The 26,306-nt window shown below is 56.2% G+C and overlaps 9 protein-coding genes across 9 annotated transcripts; 4 read left to right on the top strand and 5 right to left on the bottom strand.

Moving 5' to 3' along the window:
* Positions 1-59: 59 nt before the first annotated feature.
* BCV69DRAFT_300734 (hypothetical protein) lies at positions 60-2,103 on the bottom strand (the record flags this gene model as incomplete). The annotated part of the gene is made up of 2 exons (XM_025494490.1): positions 60-1,882; positions 1,983-2,103. The coding sequence occupies 2 exons, from the start codon at positions 2,101-2,103 to the stop codon at positions 60-62; spliced, it is 1,944 nt and encodes a 647-aa protein (XP_025346104.1).
* Positions 2,104-3,061: 958 nt separating this feature from the next.
* Positions 3,062-6,916, top strand: BCV69DRAFT_284556 (hypothetical protein). The gene is made up of 4 exons (XM_025493085.1): positions 3,062-3,538; positions 3,625-3,903; positions 3,996-6,306; positions 6,404-6,916. Exons 1-4 carry the CDS (start codon positions 3,414-3,416, stop codon positions 6,695-6,697), a joined length of 3,009 nt encoding a protein of 1,002 aa, XP_025346103.1. The 5' UTR covers positions 3,062-3,413; the 3' UTR covers positions 6,698-6,916.
* Positions 6,917-6,942: 26 nt separating this feature from the next.
* Positions 6,943-9,194, bottom strand: BCV69DRAFT_284555 (NAD(P)-binding protein). The gene is made up of 5 exons (XM_025493084.1): positions 9,050-9,194; positions 8,355-8,948; positions 8,077-8,281; positions 7,651-8,001; positions 6,943-7,558 (listed from the first exon to the last, which is right to left on the bottom strand). Exons 1-5 carry the CDS (start codon positions 9,127-9,129, stop codon positions 7,073-7,075), a joined length of 1,716 nt encoding a protein of 571 aa, XP_025346102.1. The 5' UTR covers positions 9,130-9,194; the 3' UTR covers positions 6,943-7,072.
* A 91-nt stretch (positions 9,195-9,285) lies between these two features.
* Positions 9,286-10,289, top strand: BCV69DRAFT_284554 (hypothetical protein). Its single transcript, XM_025493083.1, has 3 exons — positions 9,286-9,675; positions 9,772-9,891; positions 9,980-10,289. The coding sequence occupies exons 1-3, from the start codon at positions 9,371-9,373 to the stop codon at positions 10,086-10,088; spliced, it is 534 nt and encodes a 177-aa protein (XP_025346101.1). The 5' UTR covers positions 9,286-9,370; the 3' UTR covers positions 10,089-10,289.
* Positions 10,290-10,643: 354 nt separating this feature from the next.
* BCV69DRAFT_288176 (tryptophanyl-tRNA synthetase) lies at positions 10,644-12,010 on the top strand (the record flags this gene model as incomplete). The annotated part of the gene is made up of 2 exons (XM_025493611.1): positions 10,644-10,742; positions 10,832-12,010. The coding sequence occupies 2 exons, from the start codon at positions 10,644-10,646 to the stop codon at positions 12,008-12,010; spliced, it is 1,278 nt and encodes a 425-aa protein (XP_025346100.1).
* A 7-nt stretch (positions 12,011-12,017) lies between these two features.
* On the bottom strand, positions 12,018-13,516 carry BCV69DRAFT_53596 (hypothetical protein). The gene has a single exon (XM_025495356.1). It carries the CDS (start codon positions 13,423-13,425, stop codon positions 12,220-12,222), a length of 1,206 nt encoding a protein of 401 aa, XP_025346099.1. The 5' UTR covers positions 13,426-13,516; the 3' UTR covers positions 12,018-12,219.
* A 412-nt stretch (positions 13,517-13,928) lies between these two features.
* On the bottom strand, positions 13,929-21,312 carry BCV69DRAFT_284553 (putative PRP8-U5 snRNP protein, pre-mRNA splicing factor). The gene has a single exon (XM_025493082.1). It carries the CDS (start codon positions 21,112-21,114, stop codon positions 13,951-13,953), a length of 7,164 nt encoding a protein of 2,387 aa, XP_025346098.1. The 5' UTR covers positions 21,115-21,312; the 3' UTR covers positions 13,929-13,950.
* A 175-nt stretch (positions 21,313-21,487) lies between these two features.
* On the top strand, positions 21,488-23,030 carry BCV69DRAFT_284552 (putative ARO2-chorismate synthase). The gene has a single exon (XM_025493081.1). The coding sequence runs from the start codon at positions 21,568-21,570 to the stop codon at positions 22,918-22,920; it is 1,353 nt and encodes a 450-aa protein (XP_025346097.1). The 5' UTR covers positions 21,488-21,567; the 3' UTR covers positions 22,921-23,030.
* A 56-nt stretch (positions 23,031-23,086) lies between these two features.
* Positions 23,087-25,969, bottom strand: BCV69DRAFT_300726 (hypothetical protein; the record flags this gene model as incomplete). The annotated part of the gene is made up of 1 exon (XM_025494489.1): positions 23,087-25,969. One exon carries the CDS (start codon positions 25,967-25,969, stop codon positions 23,087-23,089), a length of 2,883 nt encoding a protein of 960 aa, XP_025346096.1.
* Positions 25,970-26,306: the final 337 nt, after the last annotated feature.

Here is a 26,306-nt window from a genome sequence, read left to right as displayed (position 1 = left end):
CCAGAATGGCCTCTTGATGTCGCTGGCTTTGTGGTGATGATGATGGCACGGCTGGTTGTCTACTCCTTCTTCTCCTCGACGACGGGAGCGACCTCGGCAGCGGCAGCGGCAGCGACGGGCTCAGCCTCGACCTTCTCCTCAGCCTTCTCCTCGACCTTGACCTCAGCTGGCTTGGCTGCCTCATCCTCGCCTTCGATGGCGATGGAGGGAACGGCGACAGCCTCGACAGGGAGCGCAGGCGCAGCGACAGGAGCCTCAGTGGCGGCGACGGATGCCTCGATCTTCTCCTCTGCCTGCTCAGTGGGGGTGACAGGGGTAGCCTCTGCCTCCTTGTCCTTCTTGGCCTGGTGGGAGTCGACGCTCAGGCGGTTCTTGTTGGCCTTGTCCTTTCCCTTGTCAAGGATCTTGTTGGCCATCTTGTTGAGCTTGTCCAAGCCAAAGGAAGAGGGACCGCTAGCCTTCTTGGAGCCCTTGGCAGGGCTGGCGGGGGCGCTTTCGAGCTCCTTGACGGCAGGCTCGGGAGTAGTGGGTGCAGCAGCTTCAGCTGGAACTGCCTCGGTTGTGGCCTCTTCGGTCGCAGCGGCCTCAACGGCGGTCTCGAGGGGGTCGGCCTTGGCGACGGCTGCTGGGCTTGTAGCCGTCTTGCTCTTGCCGTTCACAAGGGCGGAGAAGATCGATGTCCTGCGCTGAGCAACGGGTGGCGTCTCCTTGGGAGCATCCTGTATGGCGGGCTCGCTGCCCGACGGTGCGGCATCGTTGGCTGCGGTCTCGACGACTGGCTCAGCAGAGCTGGCTTCCTTGGTGATAACGGCGGCGTCCTTTCCTTCGTCTCCAGAAGTGGCAGCACTCTTGTCACCGCCCTTGGACTGGACGGAGATGGAGAATCGCTTCTTGAGGCCCAGGAACCTTTTCTCAGACTTTGCAGGTTGAGATGCTTCGCCTTCGGTCTTGGATGCAGCAGCGTTGAGAGCCTCGGCGTCCTCGTCTGCAGCGGCCTCAGGGGCCTTGTCGGTGGTGGCTTCGGTGTCAGCAGCTTCAGCTACGACAGGTGCAGCATCGGCCGACTCCTGAGTTGCCACGGCTTCGGCTTCGGTGGCTGCAGGCTTGCTGGCTGACGGCTTCTTGTGGAAGGCTTCTTCGAGCTTCTTGCCCAAGCCCTTGAAAGGCTCGACCTTCTTGTGAGCAGTTCCAGGAGCTTTGGTAGTACCTTCCTCAGGCTTTGCGCTGTCCTCTGTGATCTTGGCCGCGACTGCCTCGATGTTGTGCTTGATGTGGGCAGCAGTCTCCTCGGCCTTGTCGGCGGCCGACTCTGCCAGCTCGTGCAACTTGGCCGAGGTGGACTTGCGAGGTGATGCTGGCGGAGAAGCGGTGAGGGCGACGGTGGTGTTGGTAGCCCCCTTCTTGGTGGGCGTGGCAGAAGGGCTGGCACTGGGAGTGCCAAAGCCGTGCGAGACTCGGTGCTTGAAGGCCGCAAAGGATGTCCTTCGCACAGGAGGTGGAGCGGTAGAGTCGGTGGCAGTGGCAGCTGGAGCAGGCTCGGAGGGGATACCCTCTGCGCCTTCGACGGCGTCTTCACCTGTAGTCTCGGGGATGGTCTCGGCTTGCTGAGCCTCTTCCTTCTTGTTCTTTGCGTCGGTGGCACTGTCGAGGCTTGGCTTTGGGACGAGGGCGACGTTGAGCCCCTTTCGCAGCGAGGTCAAAAAGCCAGTCTTCTTCTCCTCTCGCACTGCTGCATCCTTTTCGGTCGACGGTGCTGCTGCTGTTGCTGCTGCTGCTTCCTCCGTAGGCTTGACGTCTTCTTCGGTAGTCGTGGCTGGCTCAGCAATGGCAGTCTCGTCTGCGGGCTTTTCGGTGGCGACGGCAGAATCGGCAGGTGCTTCGACTGGGAGGTCGAGAGCGTTAGAGGAATTGAGAAAGGTGACGATGTCTAAGGAAGTCATTTGATGAACATTCGACGTGCTCATGCTCAGTGCTGTACTCACCTGTGACTGCAAGGGGCGTCTCGACGGCCTTGTCCGCAGGGACGATAGGGGTGGTGTCTGGCTGAGCCACAGCCTCGGTGGCTGTGGCTGTGATGGCAACGGGAGTCTCAGTGGTGGCCATAGGAGGGGAAAGTGGCTGTGGTGGACGGCGTAGGTGGATGGATGATTCAGAAAGAGGGAGAAGGAGGGGTAGAGGGTAAATGTCGAGGGGGCAAAGGAGGTGGAATACTTAAGGGGAAGAGGGGGTGGGCGTGTGCCAAGGGTGAAGACGCTCAGGGGTTTGCGTCGGGTGTGACGAGTGACAAAAGAAGGTGAGACCATGCAGCAGCCTCATTTTCTTGCCCCTATTGCCATTCAGGTCCCTACCGCCCCTCTGCCTGCCTCGTCTGCCTGCCCAGCCCGGCTCTGCTGCCCCTTTGATCCCGGACCCTCTATTTGCTGCCGTGCCTAGCGCACGGTTGACCTGTCGTCTCTTTGTAGTCGAGACCAGGGGCGAAAATCCACGGAGCCGAGGCAGAGGATCGCGAAGGAGCACATCAGGGTACAGATGTGTGAGAGAGAGGGCAAGATCCAGCATTGCGCGTGGCAGACCCGGAATAGCGCTTCATACGATAGCTCCGTTTAGTGGCCGGGCATTCCCTTCTCGAGGGAGGGGTGTGCAAGAGCAAGGCGCGTGTCTCTCTTGTGGTGACGACCATGGACGAGGCCAAGGGCATTTGAGCCACAGCCCAAGGTATAGCTGTGATCATTGTGATTCCAGCGAGCCCAAACATGACCATCTTCGAGAGGATTGCGGTCCTTGCCTTGGCATTGCAAGTGGCGAGGATGCTTTGATTATTTTTCTCGAGGGAGGAAGGGGGGGAAAAAGGGGAGGCTTCGGGGCATGCGGGCGCAAAGCACAGGCGGCGGCGGAGTTCCAATAGGGCGGACAGGCGTGCGGGCGGGCGGTGGCTGGTGCCCTTTGCGCCTTTTTCCCTCTGGTGTCTCTCTTTCCGTGTCAGTGGTGCGGGCGCGTGCGTGGGTGTCGCCCTGCGTTTCTTCGCTCTCCCCTCTCCCCGCCCTTCCCTCCGTGCTCCCCCCAATCACCGACTTCGGAGGAGAATGGGTGGCAGGCAAACCCTCGGTCCATTCATCTCGCACTTCCTCTGCAATCCACCTTGATCTCCTATCATCTCATCCTACTCAGCATCCTACCACCATCATCACCAACGTCGTCCTCACAACCTCCACCCTCACCACCACCGCCCTCGTCCCTCCATCCTTTCCGCATCACCCACATCACCATCGCGCATACACTGCCCTACCCTGCAAAATCCTTTACACGACGGCGCTTTCTTCACGCATTGCACGCCTGCCTAGGCACTTCCTCACGCCTACCACACATCCAGGCTACCCGCAAAGAGACTTGCACACAAATCACATCTCACCGCCATGGTTCTCCTCCGGCGGAAAGAGGTGGAGATGGTCCCGCCCCCCGATCCATCCGAGTTCGAGCCGGGAGAGGATCCAGAAGTTTGGTACATGGCATCCACTGGCGAGATCTTCCTCGACTACGAGTGAGTAGCTTGGCCTTCCATCCACGCTCTCTGACTCTTCTTCCCTCACAATGCACTAAACTCCTCGTCCCTCCACTCTGATCCAGAACATATGCCCAGCGCCTCTCGTTCTACAATCAGCAAGTTTTCCAGGATGAGCTGACAGGCAAGCTCAACCTCACCTTCTTTCAGGCCATCCACTCCGAGAGGGAAGAGGCAATGAAGCTCCACCAGAGATTCCCAGAGTCGCTCAAGGGGCCCGTGCTTAGCGCCGTGCAGTTCCATATCACCGGTAGACTGGATGAGCTCATCGATGTCGTATTCGACCGCTTCAAGGAGAGGTACTTCACCGACGAGGCAGTCTTTGTTGACTTGCAAGGAGACAAGTGAGTAAGCAGAAGTCCTTTCGTTGGAATGCAAGATGGGCAGGCCAATGTGATCACTGACTCTCGCGCTCGCTGGCTGTCAATCTCACCAGATACTATGCACGCGTAATGGATATATTCCCACCTCGATCTCTCATGCGACACCACGTCCAGCTGGCAGAGAAGACAAGCGCTAAGATTGGCATCGTACAAGCACCACCCCTTGCCCAAAATATTGTACACAAAGTAGGCATTGACTTGTACACGGATGCTGAAAGCGCAGCCACAATAGATGATCCAGGAGACTACATCTACAGCGTCCAACTCATCGATGAAGGAGGTCAATTTACCGGCAGTCTCATGGAGGCGCGTAGCAAACAGCTCAGCCGCGACCGTCTGACTTTCTCCAAGACGATTCTCAAGAAGTACTTGCGCGAAGCCGTGGTTCGCGATAGTACAGTAGCCAGCCCGTGGATTGTCAAGCCCGCTCTTGCAAAGCGATACGGCATTCCTACTGCGCCTAATCAAGCGACTCTACAGAAAAATAGCGTCATCAAGGACCAGAAGCTCTCCAAGCGGAGGGCAGCATTCAACGAAGAACTGGCCAAGCGCAAGAAAGTAGACGAAGATGTCACGCCTTCCGCACCCGTACTGAAAAAGCGCAAGACCAAGGCGGAGAAGGAAGCAGATACCAAAAAGGAAGAAAGCGAGGCAGAAGAAGAGCAACCCAAGGAAAAGAAGAAGCCCATCAAGTTCCCAATTGAAGATCTCGAGGTCGATCCCGCCTCGGAGCGCGAGCTCAAGGCAAAGATCGCCGGCGAGGAGCCGAGGAGACGCGATCGGCCGGCTCCTTCCAAGGAGCTCGGCATCTCTCTCACCATCTTTGAGCCTCTCATGGTGACCTATCACTTCCTGCATGCCTTTGGCAAACCTCTGATGCTCGCCCCTTTCACACTAGACGACTACGAAGCCGCACTACAGCACAACACATCTGATCCATGCCCGCTCGTCACAGAGATCCATGCTTCACTAATCAACATCATCGTTCGAGACGGCCCTGGAATCGCAAAGGACGGGTCTACAGCGGCTACGACTTCCAAGGGCGGACAGACCAATGGACGAGCTAGCAAAGACAGAAGCCTGTCTCCAGAAGAGGAAGATGAGGACGAAGAGAGCGGCGATGAGCTGGAAGACTCCAGAGAGGGCTCTGCCGAGTCGGACGAGGAAGAGGAGGACGAGCAGAATGCCGATGACTCGGATGTGCAAGAGTCAGAGTCAGAAGTCATCAAGACCGCCATCAGTGCAGGACGAGGCTGGGATAAGAAGACGCTGAAGCTGGAAGACGGCAGAGCTGGCTGGGAGAACTCTCTGTTGGGTCTGCTAGCGAAGCGGGCCCAGCCTGATCTGATGCCAAGGATGATGGGCATTCTGTCACACCTGACAGGCAAGGAACATCCAGACGGCCTAATCGACGGAGTCTTTGTTGGTGAGACCTACTTCACAGCCAAGGAGCGCCTGCCTGTCATGCCCGTGACGGACAAGCTGGCCGTCATCCACTTCCTCTGCGATCTGGCAGTCATGACAAAGGCGATCAAGAACTTCTTTGACGAATGTGAGGCTACGCTCACCGAGTTGAGAAAGGAGAGAGTTGAGCTTAGTCGACAGAGAAAGAAGCTCATCGAGGAACGCAATGCGGAAGAGAAGCGCCAGGAGGCGGAAGCAAATGGCGAGAATGGCACAGGGGAGCAGGCTGGCGAAGCGGGTGGTGCTGGCTCGAAGACGTCGTCAACGAGCGACATGACGCCCCCTCCTGAGGATGGGGAGGATGGAGACGAAGATGAGGAGGAAGAAGATGAGTTGCAGACCTCTCCCGAACCTGAGGACAACGCAGCTTCGGATGCTGAGTCCGTTGCAGCATCAGCAAGCAACTCGCGCCGCGCTCTTCCATCTCGCCAAGAGGCTCTGCGGGAGAAGACGCTTCAACGCAAGGCTGAGGAAGCTGCCAGGCAGGCAGAGCGCGCTCGGATGCTCCAAGAGCAAAAGGCCAAGAATGCCGAGAGCAAGCGGTTGCTAGCCGAGCGGATTCGCATGGAGAGCGAAGAGGAGCGGATAAGCGCTCGAGAGGAGGCCATCGATCTCGAATTCAGACGCTGCTTCCTTGCCCCTCGCCTGCGGCCCCTCGGCAAAGATCGCTTCCACGACAAGTACTGGTGGTTCGACGGCATTGGCGCTCAAGATCTCGGTATGCCCGGTCGGGTCCATTACGGCGCTGGAAGGCTGTTCGTGCAGGGATGCAGCGATGAAGATTGGAGAGCCATGTGTGAGGGAAGGAAGGAGAAGAACGTCATCAAGAGGAGGGAGATTGAACATGGTGACGTGGTGCTCGAGAAGGAGCAATGGGCCGTGTATGATCAGCCAGACCAGGTGAGTAATTATGCTCCACCTGAACCCTGACAGAGAGGAAACCTCCCAGTCCGCTGACCTCTGAGCTCTGTCCCTCTCTCCCTCGTTCACGTCACAGATCGACCAACTCATCGCCTGGCTGCGCAACAAGGGCAACCGTGAATACGCCTTGAAGCGCTCCTTGGGAACCTTTCGCAACTATCTCCAACCAGGAATGCAAAGGCGTCTCGACGACCTTGCCGGCGCCTGGAAACACGATGGTTCTCACGGCCATGGTGGTGCAGGCGCTGGTAATGCTCAGTATGAGACCAGGAGGAGTTCGAGAAAGACGGGAAGCGGGACGACAGGTTCGGCAGAGACGTTGCCGGAACACAAGTATCTGACTTGGAGTAATACACTTGCTAGCAAGTAGATCAAGTAGGTCAGGCAAGCAGGCAGGCAGGGCTTACAAAAAGGCTACAGCGGCATGGAAAAGTGGAAAGTGGAAACTTTGAAGGGAAAAGAAGAGAGAGACGTGCGCGGGGCATAGTCCAACCCTGCCTATTTGTACTGTATATATAGATAGTCATACACTGTATCGTCCAATTGTGTCAATTCGTAGACGTCAGTCAGCAGTCAGCAGTCAGCAGTCAGCAGTCAGTATCAGCTTGCATGATTATGGCAAAAGTGCACATTGCATTTTCAAGAGCGACTCAGATCAATGATTAGAGGCATTAAAGGCCGGTCTGGTATACAGGGTCTTTTGGGTGAATAGTTTAAGAGACAAAGGCAGGAAAGCGTGCCTGGATTATAGAGCCCGCTCTACCTTGTGCCACTCCTCGCCCTCGGAACTACTCTGCGCCTCACCATTGCCATTGCCGTTGCCATTGCCATTGCCAATTTCGCTCCCAGTCGCAACCTTGACCTCCTCCGTCGCACCACTACCATTCCTCTGACCAACAGCAGCCAGTGCCTTTTCAGCCATTGACCTCCACTCCCGTGCAAGTCTCTTCACCTCTTGTCCTCCAGTTGATCCACGGCCTTCGGGACCCCACCCATCCATCCGGTCACGTCCTACGTACTCTCTTCCCCAAATGTCACACTGTGCCGCATAGCGAATTGTTGCTGTGCTTGTCGCGCTCAGCGTATTTTCTGCTTTTTCTGTGGATGAAGAGGAAGGGGAGCCTTTTTTGGGTTGGAGAAACTGGGTTCGAGGAGCGAGGGCGGTGTAGGTGTGGGCTAGAGAGCCCTTGTAAGGGGCGACACAGTGGTGTGGTGAGCCGAGCCAGCGGGCCTGGTAGATTTCGAAGAAGGACAAGCAAAGAAGTCAGCTCTAGGTTGCGGTCAAGGCGTGTGAAGTATACCATACTCAAGCGCTTGACTTACGAGGTAAAAAGACCAGAGCATGGCCGTCGCAGTGACAATGTTCAGGAAATCCGCCATGATGCTCGTCGCGACTACGCCAGGATGCGTAGCAAAGACGTCTGGCTGGGTCCATCGCTTTGTCGCATCCGTTCCTGCCTCCTTCTCATTCGCCAGCTGCTCCTCAAGTGCAATGGCAGCTAGATCGCACTGGTACTTTGTCGACTCGTAGGAATGCGAAGGAACGTCTGTGCGCAGACATTGGAAGTCTGCTGGGTCGTAGTACTCCTGCACTGCCTCTACAGATGAGGTGAAGATGACCCTCGAGGGCACGGAGTAGGGCGACTTTCGCATGAGAGGGAGGAGATCTTGTGTCTATCGCAGGTCGGGGTGACGGACGTGGTCAGCTACTGCGCGGGGAGGGGCGACCGCTACCTTCAGCACACGCACCAGTGCCCAGCTACCTCCAATGTTGATCTGCCACACCCAGCCCAGACCATCCTCTGAGATATCGCCATTGTGTTGCATCTTGTATCGAGGTCTGGTCAGTGCTGCTCTCAGCTGTGTGAGCATCATCCACGTCGCCATGATCCAATTGATGCCATCGAAGGCTCCTCCACCTGCATTGAGGATGAGGTGGGTGAGGTAGGGTTGTCTGCAGGAAGATGGGAGGGAACGGGGAGTCAGAGGTCCAGCACTTGATGGGCCCGCCTGCTTTGAACACTCACTGCGCTTTCAGTCGTCGAGCACAGCCGTGTACACTGTCCAAGCTGCCCAAGTCGAGCTGTACAATCTCGACCTTTGTGCCTTCACAGAAGCGCCGCCTGTACTCTCCTCTGGCTCTAGCATCTCGCTTCTCCACGTCATCCAGCAGTCGAGGCTCGAATTCCGCGCCCTCGTTCGCCTGTTCTCTCCGTCTGAGGTCTTGCGGCTCAGTCCTGAGGCCGGTAGAGGAGCTAGTCTTGTCCCCGTCTGGCTGGGCGTCCATGACCTCCTCCGTCTCCTTACCCCTCAATGTGCCCAGCGCACCAGGCTGACTGACGCCCCACTTCTCCAGCTCCATAACAGAGGTAGGTGTACCTTTCTCATCAGGCAGCCTGCTCAACCTGTCTAGGATGGCGAGGAGCGCATCGCGAGCATCTTGAGCTCGGTGCGGATTACGACAGGCGAGGAGGAGTGTGCATCCGGCCGAGGCTTGGAAGGGGGTGGGAAGGAGGGCATCGTCGATTGTTCTCTTGGCTGGGTGGACAGGGAGGGTATCTGATGGGAGCGGAGAGGAAAGCTGGAGGAGCAGACGTTGGCAGGTTGCAAAGCCTACACCACTGCGAGATGTGGAGAAGTACGGGTGCGGAGGAGGGGTCAAGTAGAAGCGGTCAGCTGAGGTACGACGTGAAAGCTCCGGATGTCTGGGAGTGAGGCTTACGAGTTTGCACCGGTGACAAGAATGATGGGCCGCAGCGGCTTTCCATCTGCTGCTGCTGCCGAAGCCGAAAGAGCCGCCATGTTTGTGCCGGGTGTGACTCCTTGAGGATGCAGGTTGCTACTCTTTGGGATGAGGTCAAGGGTAGATCCGCATGGTATAAGCGAGGGGTGCTGCCGCCTTCCGCTCCGGAAAAGTCCAACACCTCCGCCACGCGAGAATCGAAGCGATGCAGCCGACGAGGACAAGGCAGCAAAGGTCCACACACACACATACCAGAGCATCCTACCATTCCATTACGACCACCTCACTCCGTCGCCTAGGATGTTCTCCGCCGAGCTGGAGTATCTACGGCGCCACTCGCTGCGCTCTCTCCTGAACCAGGCTCTCAACGTCCTCACTGTCCTCTCAACCTCCCTCGCGCTATGGAAGGGCCTCTCCCTCCTAGTAGACTCCGAGTCGCCCGTCGTAGTCGTTCTATCAGGCTCCATGGAACCTGCATTCTACAGAGGCGACTTGCTCTTCTTGAGCATGCCGAAGGGACCGCTGAATGTGGGAGATATTGTTGTGTACAATCCAATCTACGGAGGCACGCCGATCGTGCATCGCATACTTGAGACGCATGACGGGTGAGTAGATGGCAGCAGCAATGCAACGTGGAACCAGGGTGGGGAAGGAGTGAGGGAATTAAATGCTTCAACTTTCTCCTTCTCTCTTTTTCACAGCTTCGCGGGCCCAGATCAGCAGATCCTCACAAAGGGGGACAACAATGACCAGGATGACATAGGGCTGTATGGTGGTCCCAGATGGCTCACACGCAAACAGATTGTAGGCAAGGTGACTGCGTGAGTACGCTCAACATACATTTCCCTGAAATCCGATGCGATTGTTGATCTCATCCTTGCCTCCCTGCACAAATGCTCGGCTCCGTAGCTACGTTCCTCATGTGGGATATGCGACCATTGTGCTGAATGACTACCCAAAGCTCAAGTATCTCATGTTGGCAGGCTTGGGAGCCAGCGTCATCTTCACAAACGAATGATGGACTTTGTCAACAAGATTCAGTGTCATTAAATCTCCTCTGCTTGGAGCAGCGTGAGCCAGATGTGGAATAAGAGGCTGTCGGTTGTCCTTGAGAGGGGTTAGGTCCCGCCGTGCGCCCACGATGCGGGCCCTCACTGCGATGGATCTCGCCTCGCCATTATACGCCTGATGCCGCTGCTGACTGTATAGACGATACTGCCATTGACTGACTCAAGTGAAGGACCCGTATCGCTCGTCATCATTCCCCCCTACCATGCGCTCATTCATTCGCCTTCGCCCCACACATCGGCGGTGCTCGGCTTTGCTCCACACATGGCCAGGGGCGAGGCGGATTTTCTCGAGTCCCTTTCCGTGAAGCAGGAAGAAGTGAACGCAATCTAGGCTAAAGTATGCTCGCATCCTCACTCTCAGCACTCACCTCCTCGCAATGCTACTCTCTGACGCACACTTGGTGAATTTTGGAGCTGCCAGGACGGTCATGAGGTACCGACTAGACGGAACTGCTATGGCGTCGTGTACGCAGGTGGGAAGGCGAAGGGTGCAGAGGAGACTCATGCCTCCTTCGAGAGGCTACGCATCTTTGTCCTCCTCAGCTCCGGTACAGAGGCCGATGTGCATATTCTCAGGTATACAGCCCACGGGAGTGCCCCATGTGAGTAGGAACGATAGTATAGCAAAGCAAAAGTCTGTCCAATGATACTAAACAGTACGTGATCTGCATCTCGTGCGCATCTTCTCCAGATCGGCAACCTACTCGGCGCCCTTTTCAACTGGGTCTCGATACAGAATAGCCTTCAGGCCTCCAGGGCTTCCTCTTCAAGTACACCTCCGCCGGAACTCTACTTCTCCATTGTCGGCCTGCATGCCCTGACAATACCACAGAATCCGGCCACGCTAGCCCAAGAGCGGAAAGACATGCTTGCCTCCCTACTAGCGATCGGCCTCGACCCAGAGCAAAGCACCATCTACCATCAAGACGAAGTAGGCGAGCATGCGCAGCTGCATTGGCTATTGAGCTGCCTGGTGTCGATGGGTAGGCTGAGGCGCATGACTACTTGGAAGGGAAAGATCGCGACGGCCAGAGGGACAGCGACGCCGGTAGAGCCGGAGCAAGGCGGTCCCACAGCAGGGGAGGCAGATGAGGGGATTGCGGACGTGGACGAGGAGCATCGCGATCTATCTCTGGGTCTCTTCTCCTATCCAGTGTTACAGGCAGCTGATATTCTCCTCTACAAGGCTACGCATGTGCCCATCGGTCAGGATCAAGTGCAACACCTCGAGCTCGCAAGGGATATTGCCGCTACCTTCAATAAGCGTTTCCCTTCCTCTCACACAACACCAAAGAGCAGCAAGAGCAGAAGGGAACCGCCTTTCTTCCCCCTGCCTCAACCCCTAATCACCTCGACGCCCAAGATCCTCTCCCTACGAGACCCTACGGCGAAGATGTCCAAGTCAGCGCCGGACCCAGCCTCGCGCATCCTTCTCACCGACGACGACACTGCCATTCGCGCAAAGGTGAAGCGAGCAGTCACTGACACAGAGCGATCCATCAGCTTTGACCCAGAGGGAAGACCAGGTGTGAGCAGTCTGCTCAGTATCATCGCCGCGCTTCGTTCTTACCAGGCACAACAGACGCAGAGCACTCTCGATCCTTTCGCAGCCGCATCTGCCGGGGTCACTCCCAAAGAAGTAGCACAGCAGCTCGACTCTAGCGGGGGTGGCCATGCTCTTCTGAAAGAGACAGTTACTTCTGCCCTGATCGAGGTATTGGGCCCAATACGAGAACGCTTTCAGCAGCTCAAGGAGCGAGAGGCCCAGAGCGGCTATTTGGAGCAGGTCGCTGCTTTGGGGAGAGAGAAGGCTAGCGTACGGGCAAAGGAGACGCTAGGTGAGGTGAAGGAGAGGATGGGCTTGAGATAGGCTAAGCCGAGGCAAAGACTCATCGCAGACGGACTGTGTGATGTATCGAGCCAGGATACAATTGGCAATGAGATAGCATAATAATAAAGTTCTCGACGAGCTAGATCAGACGATACAATCAACGGTGTCGCGAAAGGAATGCCTCTCGAGCTGTCAAGTAAGCTACACGACAAATCTCTGATGCCAGGGTCACTCCATTAGGGCTCTCCCTAAACTTTGCTAGCACCCTCGCTAGACAAGAACTCTACATACGTCATCTCCTGCCCCTCGCGGTCCACGTCCACAATTGTCGTATTCGAATCTGGCATCGATACATTCCTGGAGTGCACCACTCCACGACCTGTGTTCGCCGCCCGCTCTCGCCACATCATCGTTGGCGACAGGGGTGATTGTGGGACGCGCCCACCTGCTCGACAATGGAAGCTGCTAGCGGCTCGAGAGATGCCCCTGGGAGGGAGCGGTGTCATGCCCTCTACCAGGGCTTCACGCAGCTCGCCAGCTTCGGTGACGGCTCCATCGTGCTCGAGAGGTAAGACGTGCCCTGGGTGGAAAATTCCGAGGAGCAGGACGCAGAGGAGGAGAGGTAGTTCGTAGAATGCGTAGGAGTACCACTCCACTCGTGTGAGCTTTGCGCTGCTCCCCATGGTGGTTTGGACGAGGCGAAAGATGCAGCTGGATGTGACGAGGAGGTTGCCCACTGCGAGAACTGCTGTGAAGAGGCGCAGGCGAGGCGTGTAGTGGGAGTAGTACTCGACGGCCGGGTCCCTGAGTTGTGCTGTCCTAGTCAGGAAGACGACGATTGTGCAGAGGAAGAGCAGACAGGCTAGGAGTCGCATGCCCAGCCCAGCGATAAGTAGAATGGCTCCGGTCACGCCACGTCCTGTTCCAACCTCTCCCGTCGCCGTCAGACCATCAGCACTTAGCCCCACTGCGACGGCCTGAAGCACCAATGCAAGCCCCTCTAGTACGAGCAACACAGCCAGTATGGCCTTGGGCCTAGCGCGAAGCAAGGCCACCTCCGGTCCGAAGAGCTCCAGCGTCCTGCTGAAAGTGAAGTACTGCACAGCAGCAAAAAGCTGCGGCGGAAGAAGCAACAGGAGCTGTTGAGCGACTGCGATGGCTCTCACCTCTGCCTCTGCCCCTGCCTCTACCATAGATACGGGCAGGTAGTGTGCCCATACTTGCAAGCAATTGTCTGCCGCTCCCATAAGACATCCAAGCACTACCACGAGCATGCATCTGTGCTTTGTCGCTCCACTCTGGTAGGCGTGCGAGAGGGCGAGGAATACATACAGGGCGGCGCAGAGGATTGGTAGCCAGACGGGGACCGGGGCTGCTGCTGCTGCTGCTGCCCCTGGAGAGGCTAGAGCAAGTGCTCTGCCTGTGAGAGGTTGACGGGGGTTCATGCTGTTCATGGCGAGAGTAGACTGGCTGACTGCTGGAAGGATGAAGTGGTGCCGAGTGATGTCTCACGCCGCTGCTCAGCACTGGGTAAAGGAGACCCGAGAGGGCGGAGGAGTCTTGAGATATACTTTTGTTGGTCGGAAGGATTGGCGACAGACCTTCGAGTCAAATGATATACCTTACTCCAAGCCTATCAGCCCCCCCTCTTCTCCTCCCCTGAAGGGACGGAGAGGACTGTGCGGAATAGGTAGCATGGTGGTAGAGGGGCAGGACAATCAGCAATGGTAGAGGGGCTGCTCGCCAAGGAGAGGAAGTCTAGGGCGACACAGGGGCACGGTAGGGGTTTCTGCGCACTTGAGAGCGAGATAGGAGCACAGCCCGACGGCAACACATCAGCATCAGTGTCGAAAGAGTTGCAAATGGGAGTACAATTGTTGACATGATGCAGACACAGAAACACACGAAGGGACATCGTTTACAGCATCCACACCCCACACGTCGCTACTCCTGTTCCGCCCCTGACTCAACGCACCATTTCACTGCAGCGGGTCATGCACATCAGCTCCCGTCTCCTCTCCCGTATCCTGCGCAAAAGTCAGGAAGGACTGCGGGCGATGTGCCTCGTTCCAGAATCCAATGGGTGTATCCAGGACATAGTTGACCTTCATCGTCGGAGTCCACTGCGCACTGAGGCTCAGACCATAATTCCACGTCTTGTCCTGCGGCACAAGGGTGGTTCCTAGGATGCGGTCCGAGAGGAGGAGCTGGACCTTTTCGGCCATTGAGGATGGGTTAAAGCCACCTCCGCCCGAAGCAGCATCGGATTGGTTCGCTTTGCGTCCCCACTCAAAGCCGGCAACGGTCAGGTTGTAAGCTGACAGGGAGACGGATCCGGGTGTGAAGGCGGCGGTGATGCAGATGCTCGACGCTCCCCACTCCTGGTGCGATGCCATCGTCTTGGCATGGGTAGCCGTGTCGAGGGAGGAGAGGTGAGGCATGTCCTGCGCCTGCGTCTTGATCCAACCCAGCGGCTCGAGATCCTTCAGCATGAAGTCGTGCTGAGGCAGATCCTGCGGCAGCTCGATGGTTGTATTGCTGCCGCGCTGAGGTACCCACACAATAAGCTTCACCTCCTTGACACTGGGCGCGTCCGGAGGCGAAACACCATAGAGGTATCCAGCCACAGTCGTCCTCAAATCGGAGTTGACAATGAACGTCTTGAGGATGTTCTTTGGCAAGACGTACGTGAGTGAACCAATATCGTCCTTGACATCATCGTTGCTGACATAGAGATGCTGGCAACGAAGAGGCAAATTGGTGGACGAAAGGCATCGCACCCGCCAGTCCGACTTGGAGCTGAAGTGCTGCGTCTCGTACTGCGTAGTTGTGACCGTCGTAATTTCATCACCGTGGATGTTGGACGACTTTGTCTGTGTCGCAGTCACCTGCTGAGCCGCTTCGGCACTCTTCTCAATCTCGGCCATCTGCTGTCGCTGCATCGATGGTGCCTGAATCTCCTGACCCAAGATAATATCTCGGATCTCGCTGCCCGTCAGCGAAGCTACATTGACCGAATTTCGCTTGCCGTAGTCTTGCAGGATCAGGTCTCGTAAAGCAACTTCGACCTTCACCCACTCATCGTCTGACAGTGTGGGCCAAATGTGATGCGGCTCAGTGATCGTCGAGACATCGGGTCGCAAGATGATCTTGGCCTTTTCTTGGTTGACATGTAGTGCTCGAAGAAGCAAGATGCAACGCGAGAAGGCAGTGTAGCTCGAGATAGACGACAACCAGTCATCGTACAGGCTGTAGAGAACCATCTGTGGCTGAGTGGCTCGCAAGATGAGATCTCCGAACTTCTCAAGCTTGAGACAGGCCTGGAAAGGCAATTGCAGCTCAGAGCCCTTGATGACGATGTTCGGGAAGTCGAGCAAGTGCACTTCGAGAGGGTCAAGCATACCTTTTCGCGTGACGATGACTTGCTTAGGCTGCTCCTCCACGGGCAAAGATCGGACCAGAGCAGCAACTTCTTCTGCCGTCTTCCACTTTGCCAGCTGACCGAGACGCTTCTGACCGGCCCATACCGAAGTGTGAATGACTTTGAGGAACAGCTGACCAGTACGAGGGTTCAGGATGAAGATAGCACCATTGATCGGCTTTGTGACCAAATTACCCTCGAACGTTCGGTGGATAGTGACACGATAGACGTTAGTGTCGTCAACCATCCAGATGACCTGGTTCGAGAAGAGCTCGGCGTAGTTGCCCGATGTCAGGTATGGCTCGGTAGGCTCTGAGCTGTACAGTTGCAGAGACTTCCTGATTCGCTCCCTGAGGACGTACAAGGCTGGGTTGGCCTTGTGAATCTTCGCCATTGCCTGCTGAATAAGAGCCTTGGATCCAGGGAACCAATTACCGTAAGCCGAGTACTGATTGTAAGCAAGATCGAGGGCAATCAAGACACCAGTAGGCGATGGGTAGATTGAAGTCGAGTCGCTTGTGTAGTCGAGGAACTTGGCACGAGCATATCGCTCGACGTCGTGGGAGTCAAAGTCACCCCATCTAAGTTGTACGTCCAGCCACCACTTGCTGGTGCTCGAACCATCCATCACGTCCCTGCCGTCAGTCAACAATGAGGGCCGAGAGATGGGCCACTTGTGGCTGGCAAAGAGAAGCACATCGGCACAGCTCGAGTTCATCTTGTATGACTTTCGAGGGTGAATGGTCTCCTTTTGCACAGTCTCAATCTGAAGAGCCTCCAGCTCTTGGTCGAAGACTTGACACAAGTCCATGACTACTGACTCGTGGATCTTCTGCCACAGATGGGCTCGGAAGAGTTGAATGTACGAGATCTTCAGCGTAGGCAGCTTACCGTGCATAAAGATACCAGTGAGATCGAGTTGCACCTGGAAACCGACGTAGACATTTGCTCTGTTCAGCGTCGGAGACCACCAGAGGGTGAAACGACGATTGGGTACTTGGGACAGACCACTGCGCTGAGCATTGGTCAGCTTCTTGTCCTTCATCTGTTCTTCGAATCCGGAGGCTTTCTCCCAGAACAGACCCTCCCAGGTCGTGTGGGCGGTACCTGCGAACAGAGTATGAGCCAAGATACCTTCGATACCACCGCATGCCGCAATGACATCGACACGGTAGGCATTCAAATTCCACAGCTTTCCGTCGTGACGTTGGTTGGTCCAGATGAAAGGGTCATGCTTCAGGATCTGGTACTGCTTGAAGAACTGCCTCATTCGCCACATCTTATCGAACGCCAAAACCGTACGGTCACGCTGGAAAAGAGTGTTGATCCTCGGCAGACCACGGTCCCATGAGTCCTCGAGATCCTCCAAAGTCAGTCGACGGTTCTGGGCGTTGGCTTCCTTACGCTTCTGAGCGTACTCCGTCCACACGCGAGCACTATCAGTGAACTCAGACTCCCATGGCACCAAGTAGCGGTACAGGGCCGGAATGACTTGCTCTTCCTCGTGTGACATTCCGGCACGGAAATGAGTGATGCCTGTGTCGGTCTGCTTGCTCCATCGCAAGTCACTCTGAGGGATGAGAACATGACCCATACTCAGCATTCCGAGACCTCCGAGTTCCTTCGGGCAGTAGAAGAGCACGGGCGGGAAACGACTGGGCATCTTACTGTTGAGCGACACCTTGATCCTGGTCTGCACCTTGTTCTCTGCCTTGACCAGGACATCGAGAAGAGTCTCGGTGTTGACGACGGCTTCCCGATAGTATGTCATCAAGCCAATCAAGGTAGTGTTCCACTTGTTGATGATCTTGCTGAAGGTTGTTGCACCAGCAGACATCAAGACTTGTCGGACTCGGTTGTTGAAAGCATTCACACCTTCGTCACTAACTCGAATAAAAGCCTGAGCAGACCTCTCACCGGTCGAGCTGTTTACCAAAGACCAGACTCCATCCTTGTGCTCGTGCACATCGCCCAGACGAATCTTGGGCAGAATGCGAATCTCAAAGTTCTGCATCGAGAAGAGAGTGTTTGGGTTGTCCTTGGAATACACACTTGCAAAGGTCGAGTCCCACTCGATAGTAGTCAGAGCTCGTGGCAGTCGGTTCTTGATCTCCCAGAAGACCGCTCGACCGAGGTTAACGTCATGCTTGATCAGTCTCATACGACAGTCTCTGGGCCAGCATCGCTTGTTGTTATAGCCTAGCAGATTCTGATTGTTCGGGTCCGGCTCAGCACTTAGATAGCGCTGAATAAGGTCACGACTCTCATCCGAATCGAAGCGGAAGAAGATGTGGATCCTGTCAACGTATCTCTGATACAGTCTGATGGGATGCCTTGTCTCCGTTGCCGTATTTGCGTATTGCAAAAAGCCGTTGGGAGTCTGCGGAGGACCTGCCATGTCGTTAGCTCGCTGGAGACCCAGGATGAGCAGGTCAAGCACCAATCCGTAGTATGAGAAGATGAAGTGACTGAATGCCAATCCTCGAATCAGGCCGTAGGTGTTGACGTGCGCCATGTCTTTGAAGACAACAGAGATGTTATTCTTGCTCGTCATATAATCAGCAATGTTGGCGTCGAGCACCAGGCGGAGCAGACGGTTCAGAAGGGTGAGATCGATCTTCTCGTACACACGGTCGAGCGAAGTCTCCATGAGAACGTTGCATTCGCCGTTCGAGGTGTCATAGACGTTCTCGAGGTTGTTGATCGCTTGACACCACTTGTAGACCAGCAGAGGCGGAGGCTCCTGGTCAGAGGGCTTGATCCAGGGCGGGAACAGCTGGCGCTTGTCAGCCTCGTAGCTGAGGTACTGGTCGAGGTAGGCGTCGGTGAGCTTCTCGATGGGCTCAATGGCATAAGTTGGAATGAGCTTCTCATAAGTGTCGAAGAACTCAATGCCGGCTTCCTTGAATGCACGCTGGGTCAAGAGAAGTCTCTTGATCCTCGCTAGAGTCTCGTGAGGGTTGTCAAACGCCTGCTCGATCAAGGCCAACTCCTCTCGTTGACTCTGGTTGAGACGTCCTTGAACACTGTACTGTTGCTTGAGATTCTCAAGCGACAGAACGAGCAGCTTAGTGTCATTCTTGTTGTTCAGCGAGGGGAAGGGAATGGGAGCGAAGCGCCGCGACTCGAGCCAGTGAACGGTCGAAGTGTAGACGGCAACAGCCGCCTCACTGGTGATGTAGGGACCATCCTTCAGGTACCCGTTCTGACGCTCTTGCTCAGCTTTGAGGTAGAGACGAGTCAATCGGCCAAGATTCTTTCGCGCAACAGTCTTGTCGACGGTAGCTCCGCGACGAATACGCTCTCGGTTGGTGTGAGCTACTGACGTCCAGTAGTCGGCCTTCTGCTTGACGTACCGCAAGATAATGTTCTCGATCGGCGCCGGCATGCCCGGCACTCGCCAGGGCGTATTGCTCTTCCAGCATCGCCAAGCTTCCTGCAAGTGAGCCATGATCGTCTTGCTCTTGTTCTGCCTGATACCCTCGGGCATCTGGTCTAGGATGTCGTGCAAGACTGCAGCTCTGAGCTCCAGGTCAAAGTGTGACTCCACACGCTGCTTGGTGACAGTGCTAGCCTTGCCCTTGCTGTTTCGACCCTCGTATTGACGAGCCAGCATGTTGCCGAGCCATCGCTCGAGAAGAGGCACGATACCACGCAGGAAGAACATCCATACACGCCAGGAAGGAGCCCAGAAACCCACACCGGGTCCCTTTCCAACCGGCCCAGAGTTAAAGCGGTGGTATATGACGTGCTTGAGATCCTTGCAGGCTCGAACCTGGTGCATGAGCTTGTACTTGTACCTGTACATACCCGTAAGCTGTCCAACGTGATTCAAAGCGTACTGGAGACCGTCCGCAAGCTGGAAAGCATCAACGTTGCCCAGTCTGAACATGATGTGTGAATCTACGATGAGCTTGACCAAACGGCCGAGTTCTCGGATGAGATGGAACGAATTTCCCATGCGCGACTTCTTCCGCTCCTTTGTTGTCAAGGTCTTGACAGGCTTCAGATTCATGTTGTAGTCGAGATGCAGGTAGTGTAGACCCCTTCGATGAATGAGGAGATTGAGGGCATTCCACGTTTGTCTCACAACCTGCAAACCAGCTTCGACCCAATCGAGTGTCGTAGTCTGGAAAAACTTGGTCGCTTTGAGCTGCTTGAGCAAGTATCGCTTCTTGCCGGACTTGGGCTGCCGGCTGGTCAGGCAATTGAGCACATAGCGCTTGAGCAGCTTCTGGTAAGAGACACGAGTCTTCACTGGCTGATTGGGTGGGCAGTGCTCCATGTACCAGTCCTTGATCAATGGGATGTCCAATACTCGACGCGTCCTCCCGCTGCTGCGATTGTAGGGCGCAGGGGCCCACCACAGAGCAATAGCATCCGCTGTTAGGTCGTTCTCGATGGGCTCGTCCTGCAGGAAAGCAGTAACATGGTCCGGCATGGTGAATGCCTCTTCGTCATCGAGCTCATCGTCACCTTCTACGCCCTCGCCGAAGACAGCGTCCTCATGACTAAGCACCTTCTCTCCATCATCAAAGGTTGGTCGGAACGCATCGGCGTTGGCCAGCCCCCGACTTGAAATGGGATTGAGAGCGGGGTCGAAGAAGAAGGCTGGCAGGTCTGGATCGTCCGTGCGCATGAAGACGTTCTTTGGCTCGTGGTACTGGCCAATGTGGACGGATCGAGGCCGGCTATTGTATAGGTGGGGGAAAGCCACCTTGTACTCTGTCCGGATCTGCTGACGGATGATGACCTTGCGGATGTCGTTGAACTCGTTCCAGTCATCATCGTAGCTCTCGGCGTCCTTGAACAGTGGCTCGAATTTCGGACCGCCAGGGATGGCCATGTTCAGCGCTTTTGATGTGAAGAAGGCCTTCTTGTCGAAGAGGTAGAAATAGTTCTTGTCGCCACTATCAAAGTCTGATAGCAGCGTCTTGCCGAGTCGATGCAGAGCGGTCATCTTCGGCAGATCGAGCGACCAAGTCTTGTATGATGGTCCATTGACGTGTTTTGAATCATCTAACAGTGGCTTGTGATCGTAGAACCAGTCAATGATGGCGTCGTCTTCCTCCTCGTCGAGCTCCAGCTGAATGGCTTCCAGTGGCTCCACATCGAGTAGATTGTCGCCGTAGTCCATAGGCGGCTCTTCGTCGTCAAAGGGAGGGAAGCGCATCCGCTTGAAATGCCTACGATCACGCTTCTCTCGCCTCATTGCCAACCACATTGCCGCCCATTGAGCATGGTAGATGGGCTCAATGACTCGGGGAATCTCGTCGACGAAGCTGATAGCTCCAGTGACGTGGTACAGCACGGGTACTTCACGAACTTGCTCCCAAGGCATTGGGATGTTCTCCATGAGCTTCATCATTGCGTGGGGGATATACTTGAGCGCACCGAGGTGGACTCTCTTGTCGTTGCGGTATTTGCGATTGCTCATATCACCGTGATCCTTGATGATCTTCCTGACATGCTCGGGCGGCATTTCCTGCTTGCCCGTGTCGACGATGCCGGACTTGCCAGTACGATCGCCGAACCTCCTGCTCTGTCTCTGCACCCACTTCTTGCTCTTGGACTCGAGCTGCTGAGGGGTGAGTCTGGAGCTCGAGGGTCCAGCATCCGCATTGCCGTTGCTGAGAGGAGCGGCTGAAGCTTTACCCCTCATTGCGGCTGGCCCACTGGGAGGTGGACCTTTGAAGCCCGGAGGCGGAGGAGGTGCAGACATGGTGGAAGGAGACGCCGAGCTGGCCTGCCAGTAGTCGTGGGCTTTGGGATCCCTGTCCAGCCGGGGATCCAGCCTACGAGTTTGGCGTTGGGCTCTGTCTGCCTCAATGGACTGCGACGATGTCTCGCAAAGAGAGAAGAGGGAGTGGGTATGAGGGGAGTGGGTGATGGTCAAGAGGCGAGAGAGCGATGCCGCCACCTTTGAGCCGCGAAGGAATCGTACTCACCCCGCCTGGCGGATGAGACGAGCAGCCAGGCACCAAAGCGCGCGGTGCCAGAGCGGAGCAGCAGAGGCGCATCGACTCACAGCCAGACGCACGCCGCCTCGCATGGAATTTATTTGGCCCAGACAGCCAGGCAGGGAGGGACTCCTTCTTGGCAGCATATACTCACTCACCCGAGGAGAAGAAGGTATCGTCCTCACCATCACCTAACTCCCCACTCGCCACACAACATGTCCTCCTTTGGCTCGAACTTCCGAGTCACAACCTATGGAGAGTCCCACTGCGCCTCTGTAGGCTGCATCGTCGATGGTGTCCCTCCTGGCATGGCCCTCAAGCCAGAAGACATCCAGGTGCAGCTCACCAGGCGTCGTCCAGGACAATCCGCCCTCACTACTCCCAGAGACGAGAAGGACCGCGTAGAGATCCAATCTGGGGTGGAGAACGGAGTCACACTCGGTACACCCATCGCCATGCTGGTAAAGAACCAGGACCAGAGACCAAAGGACTACACTGACCAGACACTGGACGAGTACCCCAGACCATCCCATGCCGATTTCACCTACCTGGAGAAGTACGGCGTAAAGGCTAGCAGTGGTGGAGGAAGGTCATCAGCTAGAGAGACCATCGGAAGGGTAGCAGCTGGAGCTCTGGCAGAAAAGTACCTCAAGGAGGCTTACGGAGTTGAGATTGTAGCCTTCGTCAGCTCGGTAGGCAAGGTCCACATTCCTCGCTTCCCCGGAGAGAAGCTCGCAGGAGAGGCCCAAGCAAGCAAGACGGTCGATGCCGCCGAGACTTCCTTTGCAAATGGTACCGCAAAGACCGAAGAGGCTCCCTCGTCTAGCAGCATTGACAACCACATCGATACCCGCGGCATGGAAGAGGACGAGGCAGAGGAGCCTCTGTCAGAAGAGTTCCGCAAGCTATTGAGCACAGTGACTCGTGCAGAGGTCGACAAGAACGAGATGAGGTGTCCTCACCCAGTAGCCATGGAGCGCATGCGGCAACGTATTCTGCTAGCCAAGTCAAAGAATGACTCCATCGGAGGTACAGTGACCTGCGTTATCCGCGGCCTGCCAAGCGGTCTCGGCGAACCCTGCTTTGACAAGTTCGAAGCCAAGCTAGGTCACGCCATGCTTTCCATTCCTGCTACAAAGGCATTCGAGATCGGCTCTGGATTCAGAGGAACAGAAGTGCCTGGCTCGAGGCACAATGACGCCTTTGAGATCAAGGAGAACGGCAGGTTGGGCACAAAGACGAACTGGTCCGGTGGAGTGCAGGGTGGTATCACAAATGGTGAGGACGTCTACTTCAGGCTAGGCTTCAAGTCGCCTGCTACTATTTCACAGCCTCAAGCTACGAGTACCTACGGCGGTTCGTCCGGGACTCTATCGACGAGGGGTCGACACGACCCTTGTGTCGTTGCACGTGCTGTGCCAATCGTTGAAGGAATGGCCGCTCTCGTGTGCATGGACATGGTTCTCGCTCAGGCTGGAAGGGTCGGCGTGAAGAGCCTGGTGCCCAAGGAGGTGGTTGAGGAGCTGCCGATCAGCATGAAGGGCGGTAAGAGGATGAGGCCAGAGTAAGAGTCGGGACGCGGAGCTCGCTGAGACATCTGAAGAGCATGTAGTCGCATGGTGGCTGATGTCACCACCCAAAATTTGCAATGAGCATTACACATAGACGAAAGCAATCGAGCTCGATGTGCACAAGTGACTTGACTCGCTGCTTCGGCTCGACTCGTCGCCGTCCTCAACCACGGCTGAACAATCTCCTGATACCCTTCCCTGCCTTGACCCCACTAACTGGCTTCCTCGCCCTCCCCTGAGACTGACTCTCCCTCACAGTCTCATCCGACCTCCTCCTAGCGCGCGAATTACCATCACCAGCACTACTCTCACCCCCCGTACCTCTCGCGTACGCCCCATGCTCGCCCACAGGGGATAGTCTTCCCGAACCCTCACTCCTAAGACTAGCAAGACTGCCATGCCTCGAGCTGGTAAAGAATCTCGCAGGTCTCACCTCCGATCTCGAAGGTGGCGGAGAGAGGGAGAAGGAGAGAGAGCCGTTGACGCTGCTTGCCGTGCTTGGGCGAGGACCGTGGTGGGCAAGGGAGGTGGGAGCGGGACCGGGTGCTGGTCGTTCGATTTGGGTGCTGTAGCGACTCTTGCGCGATGATTCGCGGAATCGAACATCGCCGCTGCTCGTTGCGGGCCGGCGGCCAGATGCACTTGCAGCTACCGCTCGAGGTGCCGAGTGAGACGAGGCATGTCCAGTCGTCGGGCGACTGGATTGCGTCTGTGTACTCGAAAAGGATAGTATGGGCCCGCTACTCGGCGTGGCCAAGGGTGCTGGTTCAACAAGAGCGATTGGCACTCCCGTCTCGGAGACTTCGACAATTTCGCCGCCCTCGTCGCACACATCAAAGCATCTCCGTACGCCTGTTCGCGCAGACGTGACACGCACCGTCATTCTTCCTCTCCTCTCTACCTTGGCCTTGGCCATCAGCAAACGCGCTCCGTGAGCCTCGTAGTGTTCTTGCCCCACACGTCTGGCAGCTCTGAGCACAGTGTTGCTTGCATGCTCTCGAAGTAGCGCAGATCGGACGGCTTCATTTGATGACTGCATGTACTTGACGCCCGGTAGAACAGCTCCCGCTAGGTGGCAAGAAGGGAGTTTGAGAGAGCCAAAGGAGGAGACTCGAAGAGTAACTGTGATGACGAAGATCATCTCGATGTATTCACAATCAGCACAGCGTGGACACTGTCCGTCTGATCTCGCCCTGGAAGTGCACTCGGAGCACGGGATAGCTCTACGCGTCTTAGCCAGCTCGAGAGTGGACTTGAGCTTGCCTCTCTCAACGATCGATTTGGTGTCAAGAGGCACCTTCCAGACATCCAGGACACTCGGAAGCACTTCGACTCTCTTGACATCGGCAGATGCAGGCCCCCGCACCATCCACTGACCCTCTCGCTGCTCCGTGTAGATGCTGACCTCGACACTCGCCGTTTCGGTGCGGGCGAGAGCTTCAATGGTCAAGTCTGCTTCTCGAGCAGCTAGCTGAGCTTCAGACTCGCGCAGAGATTTGCCATAGTCCGATCTGGAAAAGGTGCCTGCTGGCTTGCCGACCAGGCCAAGATCAGGCACGGCAGATACAAGGCGTCGCCTGATACCGAAGAGGGTAGAATGCGTCTCCATGAGAATTGCCTCTTCAATCTGAATATCCCCTGGCCGCAGCAGTATCTGTCTGGTGGCCTGGTGGTGCGAAGTCTGGCTCTGTCTGTCCCGGTCGAAGGGCGGTGCAGCCTGCTGATTGAAAGCTTGCGTCGCGTGAGCAGTTGGAGAATACGCCTCGACCTGGTGAACCTTACTGTCGACATTTAGAGATGATGGTGATAAGCCGTCGGTAGTAGGATAAGGCGACAGACTGTGCCCTGCCGCCGTGTGAACTTCTGCGAGTTGTCTTCCTCTGAAATGTGCGGCTTGCGATCTACAGTCCTCACTGCTTGCTGTCTGGGTCGATCCGGCGCTACCTGCAGCCAGCGGCATTGTGACATACGGATCAACAGGGACGCAGGGGCTCTTAGCAAATGCAGAGTGGTGTGAACGTGGCGAAGCTTGCAAGTGGGATTGGGAGGTGTGCCAGGCAGTAGCTGACTGAGGAACACCCAGATGTGGCATTGCATCCGTGTCATGCCCGCCATGCATATCAGTCAGCTCAGCTGCTTCGTTAGACGCCTTTCTCTTCTCGCTGCGTGCGCTATTGGAGCGGATTAGCCGGATGGGTGCTGGCTCAAGAATTGGAGGCGACCGTCTGGGCGCGCCATATACGAAGAGGTCTTGTTCACTGCTAGGCGATGAGAGCAACGCAGAGAGGCCTTGCGGGCTTGTCCCCCGTGGGGTGAGGCAGTCAGTCGGCGTCAATGCACCGAATCCTGCTGGCTGTTCATGGTGGGTTACCACCCTGGCCCGACCAGCGGAGCCATTTTCCAAGTCTCGCCGCACACTAGCTGCTGTCAGAGTATTCAGGGCCACACTCGCTGTCTGTACAGAGGTCTTTGCGGGACTATGACGATCGGAAGGACCCAGAACTCCTCCGTTAGGGTCGTTCATCGTACTACTGCGTGTCTGCCACTCTTCTGACTTGGCAGCTGATTTGAGTCCATCACCAGGGCTAAGCGGAGTCCTCGGTGTATCTGGCTGTCTCGCAGGGGACGTCTTCGGCCGTCGAATCGAAGGCGAAGAGAGCTTCTGTGTGACCCTACGTGCAATCCGGATCTCGCCTACTTCGAATTGAGGCTTCTCAGCAGATGCAGACATGGAAGACTCCTTCTTGTGGTAGCTAGTCTTGCGGCGCTCGATCAAGGTAGCCGAGTGAGAAGGTGAGTCAGAAGGAAGGGGATGGATGGCATCGGAGAGGTCCTTGAGATCGTAGGCCCCCTCGGACGTCAGCACAGGGGCTGCGCTTTGAACCTTCGCGACGTCATCGACCCCTTTCCTGTGCCGTTCAGGAGACTCTCCTATGCCTGGCGCCCGCTTCTGCATCGGAATGTGAGGATGACCTGCCCTCAAAGCGTCCTCAAAGTCCTCAAAGTCATCATGGTCGTAGCTGTCGTCTAGTTGTGCATAGGCCATGACTAGCGTAGCTCGATCTGGGTGCTTGGTACTGGGACGGAGCGCTCTTGACCAAGAGCCTGGAGCTCTGTCGAGGTTGGAGCGAACGTCGCGGAGGATGCGAGGAGACGGGCGACGGAGCAAGTAGATGGCAAGAGTGTCACGACTGTAGTGGCGAAGGGCAGATCAGATCAAAGAGGTACACTCTGACATCATATATCACCTTCACAGGTACCATTGGCCGACGGAAGCTGACTGGGTACTTTGTGGTGCTGTTGTGGTGTACCTAATGAGGCGGAACGGCCCCTAAGTGATCGAAGCGCTCAGACGGATGGAAGCGGAGGAACAGTCAACAGGA

This window comes from Pseudomicrostroma glucosiphilum (assembly GCF_003144135.1).
Source record: "Pseudomicrostroma glucosiphilum strain MCA 4718 unplaced genomic scaffold BCV69scaffold_13, whole genome shotgun sequence".
NCBI lineage: Eukaryota > Fungi > Basidiomycota > Exobasidiomycetes > Microstromatales > Microstromataceae > Microstroma > Microstroma glucosiphilum.
Note: the sequence above shows the minus strand (reverse complement) of the source record. Positions and strands in the feature narration are given on the sequence as shown.

Excerpts from the sequence above, each read along its gene's own strand:
- BCV69DRAFT_284552 (XM_025493081.1), top strand. The coding sequence starts at position 21,568 with ATGTCCTCCTTTGGCTCGAACTTCCGAGTCACAACCTATGGAGAGTCC.
- BCV69DRAFT_284554 (XM_025493083.1), top strand. The coding sequence starts at position 9,371 with ATGTTCTCCGCCGAGCTGGAGTATCTACGGCGCCACTCGCTGCGCTCT. Across the intron at positions 9,676-9,771 it reads ATACTTGAGACGCATGACGG|CTTCGCGGGCCCAGATCAGC; the intron begins GTGAGTAGATGG and ends TCTTTTTCACAG. Across the intron at positions 9,892-9,979 it reads ATTGTAGGCAAGGTGACTGC|CTACGTTCCTCATGTGGGAT; the intron begins GTGAGTACGCTC and ends TCGGCTCCGTAG.
- BCV69DRAFT_284555 (XM_025493084.1), bottom strand. The coding sequence starts at position 9,129 with ATGGCGGCTCTTTCGGCTTCGGCAGCAGCAGCAGATGGAAAGCCGCTG. Across the intron at positions 8,002-8,076 it reads TTGGAGGTAGCTGGGCACTG|ACACAAGATCTCCTCCCTCT; the intron begins GTGCGTGTGCTG and ends GACCTGCGATAG. Across the intron at positions 7,559-7,650 it reads TGCTCTGGTCTTTTTACCTC|GCCCGCTGGCTCGGCTCACC; the intron begins GTAAGTCAAGCG and ends GAAATCTACCAG.
- BCV69DRAFT_53596 (XM_025495356.1), bottom strand. The coding sequence starts at position 13,425 with ATGAACAGCATGAACCCCCGTCAACCTCTCACAGGCAGAGCACTTGCT.
- BCV69DRAFT_284556 (XM_025493085.1), top strand. The coding sequence starts at position 3,414 with ATGGTTCTCCTCCGGCGGAAAGAGGTGGAGATGGTCCCGCCCCCCGAT. Across the intron at positions 3,539-3,624 it reads GAGATCTTCCTCGACTACGA|AACATATGCCCAGCGCCTCT; the intron begins GTGAGTAGCTTG and ends ACTCTGATCCAG. Across the intron at positions 3,904-3,995 it reads GTTGACTTGCAAGGAGACAA|ATACTATGCACGCGTAATGG; the intron begins GTGAGTAAGCAG and ends CAATCTCACCAG.
- BCV69DRAFT_284553 (XM_025493082.1), bottom strand. The coding sequence starts at position 21,114 with ATGTCTGCACCTCCTCCGCCTCCGGGCTTCAAAGGTCCACCTCCCAGT.